General features: G+C 40.0%; 2 protein-coding genes across 5 annotated transcripts in view; one reads left to right on the plus strand and one right to left on the minus strand.

Moving 5' to 3' along the window:
* Window positions 1-19091, minus strand: part of LOC122550611 (phospholipid-transporting ATPase VD-like) — a 223966-nt gene extending 204875 nt beyond the window's left edge. For 3 of the 4 annotated variants that reach the window (XM_043691638.1, XM_043691647.1, XM_043691617.1), the window contains exon 1: window positions 18981-19091. The gene's annotated coding sequence lies outside the window, so the exon portion shown is untranslated. Of the gene's footprint in view, window positions 1-5157; window positions 5280-18980 lie in introns of all 4 variants that reach the window. The other variant, XM_043691628.1, reaches the window with a different exon arrangement.
* Window positions 19092-19149: 58 nt separating this feature from the next.
* Window positions 19150-22199, plus strand: part of commd8 (COMM domain containing 8) — a 12492-nt gene continuing 9442 nt past the window's right edge. Inside the window, exon 1 of the mRNA XM_043691668.1 lies at window positions 19150-19280. Within this exon, the coding sequence (XP_043547603.1) occupies window positions 19206-19280 (75 nt within the window). The 5' untranslated portion in view covers window positions 19150-19205. The remainder of the gene's footprint in view (window positions 19281-22199) is intronic.

Here is a 22199-nt window from a genome sequence, read left to right on the forward strand (position 1 = left end):
GTCATGTTGCGGCTGTACAGGACATTGGTTAGGCTACTGTTGGAATATTGCGTGCAATTCTGGTCTCCTTCCTATCGGAAAGATGTTGTGAAACTTGAAATGGTTCAGAAAAGATTTACAAGGATGTTGCCAGGGTTGGAGGATTTGAGCTTCAGGGAGAGGCTGAACAGGCTGGGGCTGTTTTCCCTGGAGCGTCGGAGGCTGTGGGGATAGGATAAATTGAGAAAGGTTCTTTTCCTTGTGGTCGGGGAGTCCAGAACTAGAGGGCATAGGTTTAGGGTGAGAGAGGAAAGATATAAAAGAGACCTCAGGGGCAACTTTTTCACGCAGAGGGTGGTACATGTATGGAATGAGCTGCCAGAGGATGTGGTGGAGGCTGGTACAATTGCAACATTTAAGAGGCATTTGGATGGGTATATGAATAGGAAGGGTTCAGAGGGATATGGACTAAATGCTGGCAAATGGAACTAGATTTATATAGGATGTCTGGTCAGCATGCACAGGTTGGACTGAAGGGTCTGTTTCTGTGTTGTATATCTCTTTGACTGAGTTGTCCCACCTCCAAATAGTGCAATTATGGGTACCCACATGGATCCTAGATGTGTTTCAGTGGTATGTGGAACATTTCTTCTTTTTTCAGTTCACTAATGACAGCTCTCACTCAGAACTGAAAGAGGTCTTCAATTTTGCTCCAATTTCCACTTTTCTCTCACCTTCATATCACCCACCTCTGACACTTCCCTCTGTTAACTTGTCTCCAATTGACATGCAACAGTGTATCACTGAAGGTCAATACAAGCTCAAGCAACAGTATTTCATATTCATTTCGGCAGTTCACATCCTTCTAGACTCAATACTCAGCTCAACAATTTCAAAATATGACCCCGATTTTGATTTTTTTTTGATTTATACTGATAATAAGTTTGTTTTTTTAAAAAAATGTTTCACTTTTAGGTGAAGCTATTTATTACTCTGCCATTCACATTCACTCCGGAAAATGCCTTTAATACTATTAGCATCACCCTGTGGTTCCATTTCAATTTTGTCATTCATTCTTTCCTCCCCTCTACCCTATCCCAGACCTTCCCTTTTGTTCTTCCTCCCCATTAGCCTTCCATCATCATAATGTCTGAGAACAAATCTACCAGTTCCAGCAAGAAAATTTACAACCTGATCCATAACCTGAATTACAAATCTTCTCCAAAATCTCAAACACCTATGGGCGCAATACACTCAAATTAGCCTGAAGATGGGAAACTAATGCCATCTGACAGTGCACCACCTGCCAACATTTCTACTTCCTACACGAATGCCTCAGCAAACAAGTATTACCATGATGTGTAAAATACAAACCACCTCTCAACACTCCAAAAGCCAGGAGAACAGCAAAACAGAACAGCAGCAGAAAGCTACAAGAAATGATAAATGATACCCACAACCGACTCCACAAATACGAACGAAAAGTTTCGCCTCTAAAAAAACTCTTTACACCAACACAACTGATCACGAATGGACAAATATGCTAGAAGGAGCCACCAACACTAAACAACAGCAGACCAAGACAAAGAAAAGATTAGCCCCACAAGAAAACCTGGCCAAGCTCTCTCTCAGTAATAACACGGACAATTCAGAGGCTTTGATAAAGAACCTGCTGAACCAACCACTCTCAGACATCCGAGTAGTATGGATGAACGTCAACCACAGAAACATAGATTAGAAAGGACTTGCACTGGAATCCAATCTGAAAGACAACCAATTTAGGGAAGAAGCCCAACAGGCCATCAGACAGACAGTAGCACCAACACTAAGCAGAAAGAAAGGAGGAAAGATGCTCAACACAGTGGAAAGGAAAATCCTGAAAGGACTCAGAAAAGACAGAAATATCATAATCCTACTGGCAGACAAAGGGTGCATGACCATCGTCCTGAACTGAACAAAATACATTGAAAAAGCAAACACACTATTCACAGATACTGATTTCTACCAGCAGGTGGCAAAGGACCCAACTTCACAGCTAGAAAACTGCATTACAGCAAGCCTGAGGCAACTACACAAGACAGGTGGAATTAAGAAGACAGACCTGAAAGAAGGTTCCAACACAACCCCAATTCTATGGATTGCCAAAGGTACATAAACGAGAGGCCTCCCTCAGACCCATAGTCTCACTTCCTGGTACACCAACATACAGGACTAGAAAAGGAACTGTAATGCAAACTGAAACACCGAGAAGACGACTCAATCCACCCCATTCACTCCACCCATCAAAGACACCAAAGGTAAGGATGACAAGGTCATGGTTTCTTTCGACGTGATGGCCCTACCACATCAATAAACATCATCCTCACCAAAGAAACACTGGCCTGACTGCTAGACAAACAAAGAACACAAACGCCTGAAAACAACAACTCCATCAACAAGGACAACATCCTCAACTAGTAGACCTGTGCCTCACAATCCACTTCACCTTCAATGACAAGATCGACAAACAAAATCAATGGGACGCTTATGGAATCACCAATATAGGACTTTTAGCAGAAGTAGTTATGCAGAGGATAGAATGAACAGCCATTCCCACGATCCAGCTTTGGGTCCGTTATGTGCATGACACCTTGGTCATCACAAAACACATCAAATTAGAAGAAACCCACAAACACAAACAACACCCTGACCGGCATAAAGTTCACCAAAGAGGAAGAGAACAATAACAGAGTCCCCTTCCTAGACACCATAGTAGAACGAAAAGTAAATGGAGACCTGCAGACCAGCATCTACAGGAAAGCCATACACAGACTAGATACTCAGCTACCAGAGCAATCATCCCAACACCTACAAATGGAGCTGCATCAGGACATTATTTAAATGAGCCACAACACACTGCAGCACCCAAGAATTATAAGAGGCCAAGGAAAAACACTAATACAACATATTTAGAACAACAGGTACCCAATAAGAACAATCTGCCGATTCCTGCACAACAGACCTAAACTAAGAGACACAACATACCCACAGACTCTGGCCACCCTGCCATACAAAGGCATCTCAGAACCAGACAAAGACAACCAGACTACTCCAGCCCCTAAGCATCATGGTAGCCCACAAACCTACCACTACACTGAAACAGCCCCGATTAGTTTAAAGGGCCCCATATCAATAATCAGCAGAACAAACGTCATATGCAAAATACCCTGCAAGGATTGCAGCAAATATTGCATTAGACAAATGGGCAAAACGCTGACCACCAGGATACATGAGCACTAACTAGCCACCAAAAGACATGACCAACTATCACTGGTACCCATAAACAAACGAAAAGGGACACCAGTTCGACTGGGACAATACGTCATTCCTGGGACAGGCTAAACAAAGACACACAAGGGAATTCCTAGAGGTTTGGCATTCAACCTGGAACTCCATTAACAACTATAGACTTGGACCCTATTTACCAACCTCTTAGAAACAGAGCCAGGAATGATATCACCTACCACAACAAACCGAGACAGATGAATAACAAACGGGGCACAACAACGCTTCACCGGAGCCTCACTGATGATGTTACTAGTAATGGTGGAGTGGACTCGATGGGCCGAATTGCCTTACTTCCTTTTCTATGTCTTATGGTGGCAAAACGTCTGAGAGCCAATCTACCAGCTCACGAGCAAATTCACAACCTAATATCATAAACCTTCCTTCAATTCAACTCAAAAATTTTAAACTCATTTCTCTCACCAGTTATTTGCAGACCTATTGATTTTTTTCTAGAATTGTTCGAGTTCGAGTATTTTGCTTTTATTTTGGTATCTCATTGCTGTTGATGGAAGCTAAATGTGCGCCAATTGATTATCTTGCTTCCTACATTAAAGCGTTTGCATGTTAGAACATCTTAATGATATGAAAGGTACCACATAAATGCAAGTCTTCCTTTCTTTGAATACACAGTGCAATACTGAGTTATACAAATTCATAATTAATTATGAAAGATGATTCAGGCAGGGCAGTGGCAATGGAAGCAACACAATCTCGCCTCTTCCATCTTACAACTGATTACCCTTGACAACATGTTGATATTTCAGATCAGATTTGCCTATAATGGCGAAAAGCCCATGAAAATCCTTAAAAATTCATGTTTAGGATTATTTATTAAGAAAACAAATAAGATATCAGAAGGCTCCGAATATTCCCTGAATTGGAGTTGAATGTGACAGTGCTTCTTATCCGGAAGAAAATTGGAAATATAAATATGACTATAGAACTGCTCACCAACAAAAACGACAGCATTCCATTTAGCCTGAGTACTCACCAGAAGGTCAGCAACTTTGGTACAACTTTATTTCAGACTTTGGCACCAAACAGGCTGAATAAAATCATTCCACTATGGTCAATTGAATTCAGTACAAGCCGCTGCGTACAGCAAGCAAATATCACCTCTTTGCAGTTCGTTCTGATCGAATGTTTCGTCATGCACTTCTAAATAATTAATAGCAATTTTCAAATCACAGATAGCGACCATTTCTGGATTGACAACTATCTTTTTAGAAACCTTTCAGCGATCCTTGGAAAACCCCAGAAAAAGTCACCATATACTTAGTAAGGAAACTGAGATCCTTCCTCTAAAAATCCCCATAGAACTTTAAAATAGTTTCGACTTCCGTTCACTTAAATCTTTACAGTACATGCATGCCAAACTCGACAGTGGTAACAGCGTGAACCGTATGACTTACTAACCACTGCCATACCCTTTCTTCGACTAGTACAAATTTCGGAATTTGAAAATAATTAATACAATGCTCAGGTGAAAACATAAGAAATATCATTTCAATTATTGCTATACCAGGTCCACGTAACTCAAAGACCATTCTAAAATATACTTTTTCTGTATTTAACCAAATAAAAGAGAAATTACTCAAACCATTAAATAATATAGAAACTAAAGCTGAATGTTTAAACATATCTGAGAACAAACTAAATGATTCCTGGTTTTGTTACAGGGTAGCAAGGGCTGTTCTTTCGTATTTTCTTTAACTCGCCTTGAGAATTAGTAGTCAAAAAAGACCAACTGCTTATCTCCACAACAGCAGCAATATATGCTCCAGGATACGTCCTTTCGGCTAAAATCATTTTTTGAAACAAAAAGGACTACATGTTTCCGTTGCCGCTCACCTCTTTTGATAATTCAGTTAGTAGTAAAAACTATCTTTTCCCGCAGATACTTTCCACTCGGGCACACGCTGCCGTCAAAGACAACTTCTACTGCGAACAACTCAATCGATTCAGAGCGCAAACTGTGGGGGAACGACCAGACGAGTTTAATCACACACAGAAAAAGTATATATGCTGAAAGGCAGAACACAGGATGTTAAGTGTGGTTTACTGTTCAGCTATATGTTAATTGCAAAGGGCAAGCAATATCTTGAAAAATGTCAAAATGAAATACCATTTGTGTTGTTGCTTTAAAAGTTAAAGATGGTAGGATACACTTTGGTATTGTTTCCATGCCCACAAGGCCTGTGTCTTATCTTGTTCTAACTTCGGACAAAATGAGATCACATATTTATTAATTTAACATGAATAGCCAGGAGATAGTTGTTATGCTTGGCGTTACTATTGGGGGAATCTACTGTCATGGAATGCCATACATGTCTGTCTCGTGCTATCCTCATATCCACCACATCTCTTTTTCAATTGCCCTGAGACAGAGTCAGAGATGTACAGCATGGAAAAAGGCCCTAGTCCCACTTGCCAGCACCCAGCACATATCCCTCCAAACCCTTCCTATTCATATACCCCTCCAGATACCTATTAAATGTTGCAATTGTACTAGCCTCCACCACTTCTCTGGCAGCTCATTCCATACACATACCAGACTCTGCATGAAAAATTTGCCCCTTAGGTTGCTTTTATATATTTCTCTGCCCACCCTAAACCTATGTTCTCAAGTTCTGGACTCCCCCATCCCAGGGAAAAGACTTTGTCTATCCATACCCCTCACGATTTTATACACCTCTATAAGGTCACCGCTCGGCCTCCGAAGCTCCAGGGAAAACAGCCCCAGCCTATTCAACCTCTCCCTATAGCTCAAATCCTCCAACCCTGGCAACATCCTTGTAAACTTTTCTGAACCCTTTCAAGTTTCACATCTTTTCGATAGGAAGGAGACCAGAATTACAATATTCCAAAAGTGGCCTAACCAGTGTCCTGTACTCAATACTCTGACCTTCTTCACAATCCTATCTACCTGCGACTCCACTTTCAAGGAGCTATGAAACCTGCACTCCAAGGTCTCTTTGTTCAGCAACACTCCCTCGGACCTTACCATTAAGTGTAAAAGCCCTGCTAAGATTTGCTTTCCCAAAATGCAGCACCTCGCATTTATCGAAATTAAACTCCATCTGCCACTTCTCAGCCCATTGGCCCATCTGATCAAGGTCCCGTTGTAATCTGAAGTAACCTTCTTCACTGTCCACTACACCTCCAATTTTGGTGTCATCTGCAAACTTACCAACTATACCTCTTACGCTCACATCCAAATAATTTATATAAATGATGAAAAGTAGTGGACCCAGCACCGATCCTTGTGGCACTCCACTGGTCACAGGCCTCCAATCTGGAAAGCAACCCTCCACCACCTATCCTGTGTCTTCTACCTTCGAGCCAGGTCTGATCCAAATGGCTAATTCTCCCTGTTTTCCAATATCTAACTTTCATAACCAGTCTCCCATGGGGAACCTTGTCAAACATCCAACTGAAGTCCATATAGATCACATCCACTACTCTGCCCTCAATCCTCTGTTGCTTCTCCAAAAACTCAGTCAAGTTCACGAGATGTGATTTCCCAAGCACAAAGCCATGTTGACTATCCCTAATCATTCCTTGCCTTTCCAATACATGTACATGCTGTCCCTCAGGATTCCCTCCAACAACCTGCCCACCACCGACGTCAGGCTCACCGGTCTATAGTTCCTTGGCTTGTCCTTACCACCTTTCCTAAATAGTTGCACCACGTGAGCTAACCTCCAGTCTTCCAGCACCTCACCTGTGACTATTGATGATACAATTATCTCTACAAGGGCCCCAAAAATCATTTTCCTAGCTTACCAAAGAGTTCAAGCATACGCCTGAGGATTTATCCTGGTGATTTATCCACTTAAGACATCCAGCACTTCCTCCTCTATAATATGGACATTTTTCAAGACGTCATCATCTATTTCCCTACATTCTATATCTTCCGTGCCCTTTACCACAGTAAACACTGATGCAAAATACACGTTTAGTATTTCCCTCATTTCCTGTGGCTCCACACAAAGGCCGCCTTGCTGATCTTTGAGGGGCCCTATTCTCTCCCTAGTTACCCTTTTGTCCTTAATGTATTTGTAAAAACCCTTTGGATTCTCTTTAACCCTGTTTGCCAAAGCTATTCATGTCCCCTTTTTGCTCTCCCGATTTCCCTCTTAAGTATGCTCCTACTGCCTTTATACTGAGGATTCACTCGATCTATCGTCAATACCTGACTTATGTTTCCTTCCTTTTCTTAACCAAACCCTCAATTTCTTTAGTCATCCAGCATTCCTACACACACCAGCCTTTCCTTTCACCCTAACAGGAATACACGGTTTTAGGACTTGTTATATCATTTCTGAATGCTTTCCATTTTCCAGTCATCCTTTTACCTGCAAAAATCAACTTTTGAAAGTTCTTGCCTCATACCATCAAAATTAGCCTTTCTCCAATTTAGAACTTCAACTTTTAGATCTGGTCTATCCTTTTCCATCACTATTTTAAAACTAATAGAATTATGGTCACTGGTCCCAAAGTGCTCCCTCACTAACAAATTAGTCACCTACCCTGCCTTATTTCCCAAGAGTAGGTCAAGTTTTGCACCTCCACATACTGAATCAGAAAATTTTCTTACACCCACTTAACAAATTCCTCTCCATCTAAACCCTTAACACTATGGCAGTCCCAATCTATATAAAATCCCCTACCATAACCATCCTAATTATTCTTACAAATTTGTTTCTCAATTTCCCTCTGACTATTAGGGGGTCTATAATACAATTCCAATAATATGATCATCCCTTTATTTCTCAGTTCCACCCAAATAGCTTCCCCGGATGTATCTTTGGGAATATCCTCCCTCAGTACAGCTGTAATCCTTTATCAAAAATGCTACTCCCCTTCCTCTCTTACCTCCTTTTGTCCTTCTTGAAGCATTTGTATCCTGGAACATTAAGCTGCCAGTCCTGTCCATCCCTGAGCCACGTTTGTGTAATTGCTTTGATATCCTAGTCCCATGTCTCTAACCACCCTCTGAGTTCATCTGCCTTCCTTGTTAGGCCTCTTGAATTGAAATTAATGCAGTTTAATTGATCAGTCCTACCTTATTCGCTGCTTTGTCCCTGCCGGTCCTGACTGTTTGACTCTCCACTTTTCTCAACTGTACCAGTCTCAGATTTATCTTATTCCTCACTATCTCCCTGGTCCTACCCCCTTAACCTTACTAGTTTAAATCATCCCAAGCAGCTCTAGCATATCTGTCTGACGGTATATTTGTCCCCTTCCAATTGAGGTGCAATCCATCCTTCTTGTACAGGCCATTTCTACCCCAGAAGAGATTCCAATGATCCAAAAATGTGAATCCTTCTCCCATACACCAGCTCCTCAGCCATGCATTCATCTGCTCGATCCTCCTTTTCCTACCCTCACCAGCTCACAGCATCAGAAGTAATCCAGATATCACTGCACTCAAAGACCTCCTTTTTAAATTCCTGTCTAACTCTCTAAATTCTCCCTTCAGAATCTCATCCTTTTCTCTTTCTATTTCGTTGGTTCCAATATCAGAGTATCACGTCAGACAGCTGATCTGCCTACAGAGTACATGGGATTAACATCACATCTTGTCTTGTCTAGAAAAGGGTGGTACATCAGAGTCCAATAATCAGAGGTTCGGGGGGGAGTAGGAGGTAGAGGCAAAGTGCTTAGGGGCCGGCGGCTTGGGGCAAAAGGTCTGATGCCAGGGACAGCATTGCCCATGAATTCTGTTCCTGTTCCTAGTGGATAGTAATGGATAGCAGATTAAGATTGACCTCTTAAAAATACATCAAAACATCCCTCTCACCTCTGAATTAAAACATTATCCTTAAAGAAAAACAAAGCCATCTGAGGCATGTGGGGAGTATTTCATCACACTCCTAACTTGTACCTTTGAAAATTTTTGAGAAGCATTCGGAACAAAGGAGATGTGCGACTCATCACAGAGCTTCTAGCCTCCAACTGTTTTATAGCCAGAGTATTTACACACTGAGTCTATTTCAAGTGCTGTTCAATGGAAACCTTCAGTATGTTGACAGTGGAAGAATCAGGGACAGTAATACCATTCAATGTCAAGGGCAGAAGGTTAGATTTCTGTTCTTGTAATGATGGATATTGTCCAAGTTGTGTTGCATATAGATACAACTGTTTCAGAATCTGAGGAGTCATGAACAGTGCTGAAATTGTGCAATCATCAGCAAATATCCCACTTCTGACCTTAAAATGGTGGGAAAAACATTGGTAAAATTGCTGAAGGTAGTTGGGCCGAGCACACTATCCTGAGATTTCTGCAGTGTATCTTGAGACTGGGACTATTGACTTTCAACAATTACAACCATCTTCTGATGCAGTTGTATCATTCTAACCAAAGTTTTTGCCCGATTCCTATTTACTCCAGATTTACGGAGGCTTCTTGATGCCACATCAGTGAAATGCTGCCTTGTCAATGAGAACTGTGACACTTACTTTTCCTCTTGAATTCAGCTCATTTCTGCAACTTGGTAACTATAAGTAGTATTTTTTATTTTAGTTTGCAATCGATGCAGTAGTGGGACTGAAGTGACATACACTCTTCCTGTCTCAGTTTAAAATCTTCATGCTCCCTGGCATATGGAGGTGATGGCCTGGTGGCATTATCACTAATTAATCCAGAGACCCAGACAATACTCTAGAACCCATTTTCAGATCCCACTCATGGCAGATGGTGAAATTGAATTCAATAAAAATCTGGAATTAAGAATCTAATGATTCATTGTCAATTGTTAGGAAAAACCTATTTGTTTTGTTCATGCCCTTTAGGAGAGGAAATCTGCTTTTCTTAACTAATCTGACAGGTGACTCCAGACCCACAGCAATGTGGTGACTCTTTTGGACATTAAATGCTGGCCGAGCCAATGGCACCCGCATCTTGTGAATGAATAAAAAAAATTGCTCAGGGAAATCTTTTCTTTATCCCTATCTCCTATTGTATTTAATTTCAGATAAATATGTAACCTTAGTTTGTAATTACTTTGTGAGTCTTTTTTAGGATTGAATTTCTCCATTATTCCCAAATATTTCATCAGTTCAATTTTTCAATTACATACAACATTGTTTCCCCGTATACTGGAAAATAATGTATTCACAGACCAGTAATTTAAACTACTCAAACTTCTTGGAAATCAACTTAAGAAGCTCCAGATGTGTGACATAATATTCCTAATTTTTAATCTCAAATGAAAAATCATCTTGAAATATTAAGTGGCAATTAACATTCACACTCCAGAAGTGCAAGGCAATGTCTATCTCAAACATGAGAGAATCTAACCTTCATCATGTGACATTCATTAAACACCCATAATCAACACACAGCATGTATAACTATACTATACTATAGTTTTGACAAAGTGGATAGAAAGTGTGTTTCTTTTTATGGGGAAGAAAATAACTAGAGCCAACAATGTAAGGTAGTGACAAGGACATACAAAAGGGAACGTAGAAAAAAAAATTCTCTCCTAAAAGAGTGGTACGAACGTGGATCTTGCTACCACTGGGAGTGGCAATGCAGTGAATAGATGGGTTGAAGGGAAATGTATAAGGGCAAAAGGGAAAATAAATGGTTAAGATGGTAGATTTAGAGGAGAAAAGATAGGAGGAAGCTTGAATGGAGCATAGACACACGAACTGGTTGGGCTGAAGTCTTATTAGAATCTTTTATTATCTCTTAAATCATTAACTTGTTTAATTATTTTACATTCAGGATAAGGCATCTACAATCACATTATCTTTACCAATGTGAGCAATCTTAATATTGAGTGATTGCATCAAAAGACTCCATCTCAAAAGTCTTGTATTTCTCCTTTAAAATTTTTCATTGAAGGTGAGCAAATGATGATCAGTATCTTCTAAAGTTTTATTTCAACCATGTCAGAGAAACTTCAAATTATTGAGCAGCCTGCAATAATTCCAAAGTTTCCTTTTACATAGTAGAGTATTTCCTCTGACATTGGCTGAAATTCTTGGAAAAGGAACCCATTAGCTTCTCTACTTCAATATGACTGCACTTAATTCAAATCACAAGCATCAGTTGCCATTTTAAAAGGTTTGATGATATCAAGAGTGGCTAACACTGATTGATTTATTAGGTTTGCTCTCAACTATTCAAAGGCTGCTTGGTCTACTTATCATTTTGTTTTTGTAACAAATTTGCTAAAGGTACAGTTATCCTGTTGAAGTTAGGCACAAATTTCCTATGAAACCACACATTTCTAAAAATTTCATGATATTGCATTTAGTTTCAAGAAGACGGAATTCTATCAGACTCTTCACTTTCAGTGTTCTTGGCAAACTTGCCCCTGTCCTATGATTTAACACCTGAAGATAGGGAGAACAGAAGTAAGCTACTCAGCCCACCAAGACTGCTTTGTTATTCAATCAGATCAAGGCTGATCTGATAATCCTCAACTCCATTTCCTTCCTTTACCCCCAAACCCCTGTTTCACTTACTGATTAAAAATCTGTCTTTTTCAGCATTGAATATACTTAACAACCCAGCATCTGTGAAATTCTCTACTGTACAGGCAACTACTCACAGGAGAAGAAACTCTTCCTCATCTTTTCCTTAAATGGGTGATCCCTTACTCTGAGATGACGACTTCTGGTTCTGGATGCTTCCAAAAGGGAAAAATCAACTTTTTAGCATCTACCCTGTCAAATCCCCCAAGTTTCTTACATGTTTCAATAAAGTACACCTCTCATTCTTCTAAACTCCATTAAGTACAAGCCCAATCTATTTAACTTGTCCTCATAAAACAATACCTTCATAAACCTAGGAAACCTTATCTGGTTTGGCTCCAATACAAGTATACCTTACCTTAAATAAGGGAACCAAACTGTTCACAATTTTTTAGGTCACGTCTAACTGGAGTAACAAAGGTATTCACCAGAAGCCAAAATAATAAAACAAAAAGAAATAATAGTTGAAACTTTCATTAAAAATGAGGTTAATTCAAAAGGGTGTATTTGGCATGTCTTTCTTAACTGAGGCTTAGAAAGCAAATCCCAAGATAAACAAGTTAGCACAGCCAACACTCACTGTTACTGACACTGATGGAGATCCAGAGTGTTATCATATACAGAACGATGAAAAAATGGAGACATCCTCACAGACCTCGAGGTTAATAGCACTTGCCAGTGTTCCTTAGAAAGAAGTGAGGCACTGCCACCCCTACAATCTTTTAACCTAGGAATTGAATAGGAATCTGTTTGCATGACAGCATTCACTTTCCTGTAGTTTATGCAGAATCTGGCCTAGAAACTACCAAACTCTGAACTCCAGTTGCTTTGGTTAGGCTCATTCAACTGCTTTTCCAGCATGTTTGAATCATCTTTCCACCTGAGCTTGTTTCTCTGGGCTTAACTTGTAAGGATGCTGTTTCATCAGTACTGATTCTCCAACATCCACTTTACACCTAGCTACTGTAGTATATCCAGGTATATGCCTACAGATAATTTCCTAAGTAACCTTACTAGACCTTCACATTATTTTCATATTTAGAACAAAGACATGGTGTCTAACTCTCCCAAGATTTCCATTTAGCTAATTGAATTATAGAATGTCTGCTACCTTGAGAACTGTTTACCTCTACTTCTATATCATTATTACTGTTATCCTCTGCTACTCTTAACATGTGAAACATTTACTTTTGCTTATTCTCCTCTGAAGATATTGCTTTACTATGTTTATGTGACATAATCAATTCTTCTTCATACTATCAGTGGTGTTTATCAGGTCAATAAGATATATTATTTTTTTTTAAACCGTAAAGACAATAACTAACCCTCATAACTACCTTATATAGACCACTAAATTTTACTTCGAGGATCATCCTGCAAAAATAATAACACCAATATTTCACCTCATGTGTGAAATCTTCAAGTCTGCCCATTCTTTCATTTTGGTTTGTGAAGTCTTAAAGTACTGTTGTTCTACTTCACGTGCTCATATCAGTCTCTTTAGAAAGATGGACATGTAATCCAACATTGCAAATTCATCTTTCTGAATTTTTCCCAAATCAATTTTAATAGGCCTCTTATCTCATAGTAAAAAATTAATTTGAAGCAACTAAATTCTGTAGATTCATTTGGGGAATTTCTGGTAGCAAAGAATAAGAATTCTAACCTTTTTATTGCATTCCCTTGGGTATTTGTGACAATAGGCTTTAGTCATGTTTGTAAGAGTGTGATGATATCTCTCCAAAGCTCCCTGTGTTTGCAGTTGACTTCAATTAACTGACACTGAGTGGCAGACTAGAATGATTAAAATACAATTATTTTTTTCCACTACTACCTTAGCTGTATTTGTCCTTAAAGGAATTGCTTCTGAAAATTCAGGTTGTCATATCCATAATTATAAGGATATACTGATGTTCGGTTTTCACTTTCAGAAATGGTCCTGTACAATTTACTAAGACTCACCTAAATGGTTCTACAAAAACTTGTATGGGTATTAAAGATGCTAATTTCATTTGGTGTTGATATTTGCCCACTGTGTGACATGTTTATAAAATTGCATGACATCCTTATGAAGTCTGGACCAGATAAAACACCTGTTTATTGATGCTCGAGTTTTCTATATTCCTACAAATGCTGTCATATCCTGGAATAAACTCCAGGAGTTAAGATATTTGGGCAGTACCACTATCTGCTGCACAATATATATTCTCATTACAAAACGTGGTAGTTTTTAACATTCATTCCTCATTCACAGGTCTGTAAGAGTGCTACCATTTTCTCATTGTTCTGAATATTATAGCACTCCGGACCTCCATCAGCCTCAGCCTCACTGGCTGCTGTCTGTGCTTACCTGTTTGCCTCGGGATCTGCTTTCTTAGCCTTAATTAATAAACCGTTAAATATTTCCTTCAAATTATCCTCACTTGTAATGAAAGTTCCAGCTTTTCGAACTTCTGCTTGTTGTATTACTTTGACCTCTGGTGATGGACAATTTTTAGCCATTGCTCTGGTCACAACGAAATGGAAAATATGTGCAACTTCGTTTTGTAAATGTTCTCGCTTTTTAACCTACCTTGGGCTTTCTATGGTTATGAGCGAAGCCGAAACCTTCACTGCCAGCAAATTATTACCCAGGAGCAAGTCTTCTCTGTGACAAGTTCATTTCTTAACTACTCCTAATAACAGTGGTCAAATAATAAGTTATATCCCAGTGGCACTTTGTGGAATTGAACCAGGCTACACTTTATACTTATTCCATCCACTAACATTTTGGCTTTCTCACTGAATTTTTTGGGATTAATAATTTCTTGATCAGTAGGAGAATCAAGGGTTATGAGGAAAATGCAGGAAAGTGGATGTGAGGAATGTCAGATAAGCCACAATCCTATTGAATGGCAGAGCAGGTTTGAGGGCCCAAATGGTCTTTTTCTGTTCCTATTTCTTATAGTTTTATGATGTTAAAGTTATAAACTTGATCCATGGTATTTTCTTTCTGGGTGCCCTTTTCAGATTCCCTCTTATGAATTCTAAAAGCCCCATGGACTCAGTCACAACTTCTAGCATTCTGAATGAAGGTGTCCAACTTTATTACAATGGAAATACTTCAGCTTTCAATTTTCACCACCACCCTCACTTTTCCTTCTGATCTAAAGTGGAGATCTTAGGGTATTCCCAGCAGAACTTTCTTCACGCTGACAATTTGCCTTACTTTCATGCTCCCTTCGACTTTCCTTCAAAATTTTACAGGGTGAAGGGTAAAAATATTTAGTTTGATGGATCATTTCATAATAATCAGCTATTACTGCTGCCTCTCCAGAAGTCACAATCCTTAAGTTTTCAATATATATTCTTTTTTCAAAAGGCAGTGAGTTTTTAAATCCATCTAAACTAATGACCTCTTTAGAATCTAATAAAGATTTCAAATCCTAATGCTGGTACCTACATATCAAAATTAATTTGATTAATCTTTCAGTTTCAATGTAGATTTTCCCAGGCTATTTCCTTAAAATCCAAAATTACTGCCTGTAATACTTCCTGTGCTTCACCTGTCAACCTGCACTGCATGAACAATGTCTAGTTTTCCTTTGGCTAATTAATTTCTCTTGCTATTTTCTCAATGTATTAAGAATGTCTCTATATCCCTTGCCTCAATTATATAGGTCAGGCCCATAAAAACTTAAACATTTCATTATTGGACTTTACATCATTACTAGAATTTTCCTTATTAGAGCCTGCATTAGCATCTGAACTTTTTTTAAACCGTAGCATTTTATGGTTATATTCATATTCTCTCTTTCTCTTCTCAATTCTAATTCCAGTTTTCTTACTTATATTTCCATCTCCAGCCTCTTTATTGTTTTTCCTCATGTTCAAACTACTTTAACAGTAGCTTAATATGAACTGATGACAATGTCTCATTGTTTGGAGTATCTAATCTATATTACATCTCATCAAGCTCAAATGCTGTGCTAGTGCTTCAATCAATAGTTTCTAGTGCCATCTTATTTTCAACTAATATAAACCCTGATATTTCATTTTAATCACTTATCAACTCATATTCAATGTTACAATGTCTATTTTCCAAATATCCAAGCCCTGAGGACCCCCAAACATTGCCATGACTCACTGGCGTACTGTGCTGGAAAACTTGATTCCCACAGTTGTCAAAAATGCGAGAAGATTTCATTAAAATTACAAAAATCCTCAGTTTACCTGACTGAAAAATTCAGGTCGAGAGTGTGGTGCTGGAAAAGCACAGCAGGTCAGGCAGCATCCGAAGCAACTTCTCATTCCTGATGAAGAGCTTTTGTTCCTCGGTTGCTGCCTGACCTGCTGTGCTTTTCCAGCACCACACTCTCGACTCGAATCTCCAGCATCTGCAGTCCTCACTTTTGCCCTGAAAAATTCACTCACTAGGTTTCCATACTTAAAAACATTTTTGTTCTAAACAAATTTTCTTTAATTAATGAAATTTAGGAAATATCAATATATAACAAATAACTTAAACTCCATCTCTTTATAAACAAACACAAAAAGAGAGAGACACAACACAGATATTTACGCTGGAAAAGGAAAATATTCAGGGATCACCATTCTGAACTACAGGAGTTGATTAGTGGTTTATTTTGAATTCTTCCAAGTTACTTTTAATTCTTTGCCATTGACGCAAAGTTGTTTGCACATTGATGTTCTTTCATTCACTAGTTGAGAACTTGTCTTAGAAGGTGTTTTATTCCTCCTCCAGCAGGAATTTGCGCAAAAAGGTGAGTGGAAGACAGCTAACTATTACTGAAGACCTTCTGGCACCTCTACATAGTACAGAAAGCCACAAAGATTTTTTTGATTATCTCTCTTTTCAGATAAGGCGCCACACAAGCCATGGTCACCTGGTCACCAGCTAATCAGAACCTGGTTATCAAGAAATTGGCCCTCTATGGTGTGTAATTTTGCTCTTAGTGCATTAGGAAAATGCAATATTATATACAACTCACAATGTGTACCAGTAAACATCAACTTGATTCCCTGTTGGTACAGTAAATTTTCTTCCACATCATCGGATTTTATCGGATATATGGTACAGGAACAGGTGCATTTATACTCCATGTGCACGCCTCTCAATTTTACTCTAAATCTCTCCTGCAACTGTAGCAAGATGAGGTATAAATTTTTATTGTTCAATGCTAAAAAGTTTCATTAAATATAACTTTACACCAGGAATGATGAGGAAAGACATCTTCCAACCCTATAAACTCAGCCACCGATTCTAATGATGCCACTATGACATAGCTCATTATGTGCATGATCGGTAGCTATTCTTAGAGTAAAGGTATAAAGTCAGAAGTCGCATGACACCTGGTTATAGCCCAGCAGGTTTATTTGAAATCACGAACTTTCAGAGCACTGCTCCTTCGTCCCACACGAGGTTATGTGGGATATAGATAAAGCAGTGTTACTTCTGCAATCATAATTGCTTATGCAATGTAAACGAACTCACACCAGTGTATAATTGTTCCAGCCAAGAGCTGAGTTAACAAGAATGAAAACTATGTGAAGGAAATATATAATTGCTTTTGCATTAGCGAAAATATGCATACAAGAATGAAATGTGCCTGCAAACAATGGTAGATGTTACAGACAAATAGATAAGGTGCTGTGAGGGGAGGGGGTGTAGGTTAAGCTAGATATGCTTGTACAAACAGTTATAAGCATCTGTTTCCCACTTAAGCAAAAACAAAAAAAAACAATCAAGAGGTCATAAGGCTCAGTATGGGCAAAGAATGGAAGGAAATGTTGCTTGAGCAAGCAAGGAAACAGATGGCAGTAAAGGAGGATATGTAACAATAGACCACAGAGAGATGTGGTGACACGGCCAAGCAGGGCATGCACTTTTGTTACAAACAAGGCCAGATGAGGCAAGAGATAAACAGCCGGGTTTAGAGTAGTGGGAGATGTAAACAGGGGAGGAGGGAAAAAGAAATGAATTGCATATAAGTTGTGTACTCCTTAAATTTGGTGTGCCTCTCTTATAGGCACCACTCTTGCAAGAGTATACTAAACGAAACTGTTGCTTCAGATCTTGTCTCAGACTGAAATTATTGAAGTGAGTGGGTTCTATTTCCCACACTGGTGTTGTGTGACTTCTAATTTTGACGACCCTAGTCCAACACCTCCACATTATGGAATAAAGGTTTAGTTAACCCTTTGCTTCACGTTTATTCCCTTCTTCCTAAGTCTGTCAAGCTTCCCTGTAAATGCATGTGATTGTTCTGCTTATTTACATATTTTTAAAATGCATCTTAAAATTACAGTGCTTGCCATTTGAGCAATAGGCATTGAGCTTCTAACTAAAGTATGAACATAAATTAGAAATATTAGTTGTGCAAACATTATTCTCTGTTGCACCATTCTTAGGACAATTTGACCCACTTTCAGGACTTGAACCAGTTTTATTTTTTGACTATTTCTAGGTGTTACCATAACAGCTCTCCATGCAGAATTTTGTTAAAATTTATTAGTTGTTTTGCTAAGATGCAACTGTGTTTGAAAGAGCAAAGTGATTTTTTTTCTGCTCTACTATGATTTGCAACTTCACCAATCCATTTCCTAGAATGCAGGCCGTCGGGTCCAGCCGACTTTCAACGCTTTTATCCCAACAGCTTTACAATAGTGTTTCCTCTTGAGTTGATGTTGTTTTAAGTTCCTGCCTTCTCTTCTGTCTCTTGCTTTCCTACAACGCTTAGTGTAGACTTTACGGACTGGACTCTTAAAACTTGACTGTGACATTGCCCTGGCGAATCACATAAATCCTGCTGTGGAGAGGCTTTTATACTAACAAGAGGGGGATTTAGTAGTTCAAACGGAAAATTTTCCATGCGGGTAAACATAAGCATAGTGGAACAAGAAGTAACAAGAGATTTGAACAATGAATGTGTATCAACGTGCAAGGTTCTTGTTGAGTGTAGTAGAATAAATTGTGATGGCGGAAGTATATTTAGGAGGAAAAAAAGGTTGTTGATAGAAATTGGAAATACCTGGTGGGTCTTGAACACACTTTCAGTTCAAGAACAAAGACGGGAATATTTTGGTGGTAGACTTAGTTATATTATTTTTATCCTGAGCTACCCAATTTTCTCCTGAAAACACAGACCCTCGATGGGTTACACTTTAACGCTCAATGATACCTTTCGGAGGCGATGACTCTCCACGTTTAAACCTTCCCATTGAGCGCTGACAATTGAGCGTTTCGAGTCCGGAGAAAAAAGCAGAAGCATCTGACCCTGCAGCCGCGTTCGACATCCACATCCGTCGAGTTTGCAGGCGCAGCCTGGTCAGAGTTGGACTGAGCGGAGGAGGGGCTTGTTCTGCCATTTGCCCGCTCCGGGGATTTTCGTCGCTCGAGACCGCGGATGGACAGCCCAACGGTCGAGCGCGTGGCCACGCTGCCGTTACTGGCGAAGCTCGCGGCAGAGGAGTGCCCCCGGGTAAGCTCAGGGGCCTGGGGAGCCTTGTCCCTCCATGTTAGCGGCCGTGGGTGGAGCCTCGGTGTTTCCTAGCAGAGTTCCCGCTCGCCGTCGCCCCTTTCACGGATCGACGGGCTGCCCAAGAGTGCCGATATTTTATGTATCATTCAGCACTCTCTGCTTTCCCCTTTTGGTCTGCACTCTCCACCTTTCCGGTCTCTCTCTTTCCTGCGTGTTTCTTATTTTGGATGATTTGAAGTTTCTGCACCCTCATTGCACCAGTCACATGGCTCTTGAAAATGGCAGGGACTCAACAAGTGGGTTAGTTCGTTTAATTGATAAAAACGAGGTGTTTTTCAATTCTGGTTAACAGTAATAAAAACACACAAAACTGGCAGCACCAGTGAAGGGAGAAACAAGGTTTTCTTGGACATTTCCAAGTGTGTTAAGCAGGTATTGGGTTGTTAGGTGTAGGCAGGAGTACGCATTTGAAGTTGTAGTTGGATCAGCTATGGTATTACTAAATGATGGAACAAGCTCAAGAGGCTCAATGGCCTATTTCTGCACCCGATTTGTATGTTTAGATGCTTATGTATATTCGAAGTGCACTTGCAGACCAAATCAAGCGCTCAGAGTCTCAGTTATCCCTCTGGAACAGAGAGTTTTTACTTTAGTTTTGGTCCAGTGTTTTGATCCCAGGTAATGTTATTATTGGATCAAACTGAAATCTGGCTTTGTTGATCAACTGCTTTTTCCCCCTATTATACATGATTTTTAATTGGGACAAATGTAGGCAATGGTGCAAATTTGATTTCAACAACAAAACGAGGTTATTAAGCAAAAGTAGGTTTAAAGAGAATCTCAAGGCATTCTGTACATACAAGAAGATAGCTAGGGAGGGGGTAGGACCAGATCAGTATAAAAGAGGGAACTTGTGCCTGGAGACAGAGGATGTGGGCTAGATTCTAAATTAGTACTTTGTGTTGGTACTTACCCAGGAGAAGGAACGGAAAATAATGAGAATACTAACGTGCTAGGACATTTTGAAATCAAGAAAGAAGTTGGTGTTGCGTCTCTTGAAGAACATTAAGGTAGTTGGGTGGCACGGTAGCTCAATCATTAGCACTGCTGCCTCACAGCACAGGGCCCTAAATTCCATTTCAGCCTTGGACGACTGTATATGTGGAGTTTACACGTTCTCCCCGTGTCTGTGTGGGTTTCCTCCAGGTGCTCCGGTTCCCTCCCACAGTCCAAAGATGTGCAGCTCAGGTGAATTGGCCATGCTAAATTGCCCATAGTGCTAGGTGCATTAGTTAGAAGGAAATGGGTCTGTGTGGACTGGTTGGGCCGAAGCGTCTGTTTCCACGCTGTAGGGAATCTAATCTAATCAGATATAGTTCCCCAGGGCCTGGTGGTAACTACCCAAGTTATTGAGAGGGGCAAGAGAGGGGAATGCTGGGGCCTTGACCAAGAGACTGGTAAGTAGCTAATGTTGTTCCTCTGTTCAAGAAGGGAAATAGCGGTGATCCAGGAAATTACAGACCGGTGAGTTTCACATTGGTGGTTGGGAAGTTATTGGAGAGAATTGTTAGGAATAGGATTTATGCGTGTTCAGTAAAGCATGACCTAATTAGGGACAGTCAGCGTGGCATCGGGTAGAGCAGGTCATGTCCTACTAACTTGATTGTCACCACCTCAAAATTCAGCGATGATCATTGAGGGTCGACATTAGAGTGGTGCTGGAAAAGCACAGCCGGTCAGACAGCATCCGAGCAGCAGGAGAATCGACATTTCGGGCAAAAGCCCTTCATCAGGATATGACCAGTGAGGGTAGAGCAGTGGATGTTGTGTATATGGATTTTAATAAGCTCTCTGACAAGGTCCCTCATGGTCTTTATCATCCAGATGATTAAGATCCATGTGATCCACGGTGACCTCACCACATGGATTCAGAATTAGCTTGACTATAGAAGGCAGAGGGTAGTGGTGGAATGGTGTGTTCGATCCGTACTGGGATTTGTGCTGTTTGTGATATATGTTTGAAAATGCAGGTAGGTGGATTGGTAAGTTTACAGACTACACAAAGATCATTGCAGGTGTGGAGAGGGAAGAAGGTTCTTAAAGGATACAGTGGGATACAGATCAGTTGCAAATGGCAGATAGAGTTTAATCCGGTTAAGTGTGAGGTGCTGCACTTTGGAAGAACAAATTTAAAGTAAACGTATACACTTCATGGCAGGACCTTGAACAGCACTGATGTGCAGAGGGATGTTGGGGTTCAAGTCCATAGCTCCTTGAAAGTAGTCACGCAAGTAGACAGGGTGCGAAAGGAGGCATATGGCATGCTTGCCTTTATTGGTCAGGAAATTGAGTACAAGAGTCAGGATGTCATGTTGCAGCTTTATAAGACTTTGGTTAGGACACATTTGGAGTATTGCATTCAGTTCTGGTCGCCACATTGCTGGAGGGGTGTGGTGACTTTGGAGAGGATGCAGAAGTGGTTTACCAGGATATTGAAAACAACAAATGCTGAAGATCACAGGGAGTCAGACAGTATCCATGGAGAGTGAGCAAGCTAACGTTTCGGATCTAGATGACTCTTCATTAGAGCTCTGATGAAGAATCATTTAGACTTGAAACATTAGGTTGCTCTTTCTACGGATACTGTCTGACTCACTTGTTGCTTTCCGTACCGTAATAATTTGCTTTTATCCTCTAATCCAGGCACCATCTTGATATAAGCTGTAACAAGAAGCTAGAAAAACACTTTTTTTTTACCGGGAGCAGCCTGAGGTGAGGGGAGACTTGATAGAAGTTTATAGAATTATGAAATGCATAGTTAGGGTTGATGGTCAGAATCTTTTTTCCAGAGTTAAAATTTCGAATACTAGTGGGCGTGCATTTTAGGTGGTTGGGGGGTGGGGTGGGGCAGGATAGTGA

The sequence above is a fragment of the Chiloscyllium plagiosum genome, chromosome 1 (genome assembly GCF_004010195.1).
Source record: "Chiloscyllium plagiosum isolate BGI_BamShark_2017 chromosome 1, ASM401019v2, whole genome shotgun sequence".
Lineage (NCBI taxonomy): Eukaryota > Metazoa > Chordata > Chondrichthyes > Orectolobiformes > Hemiscylliidae > Chiloscyllium > Chiloscyllium plagiosum.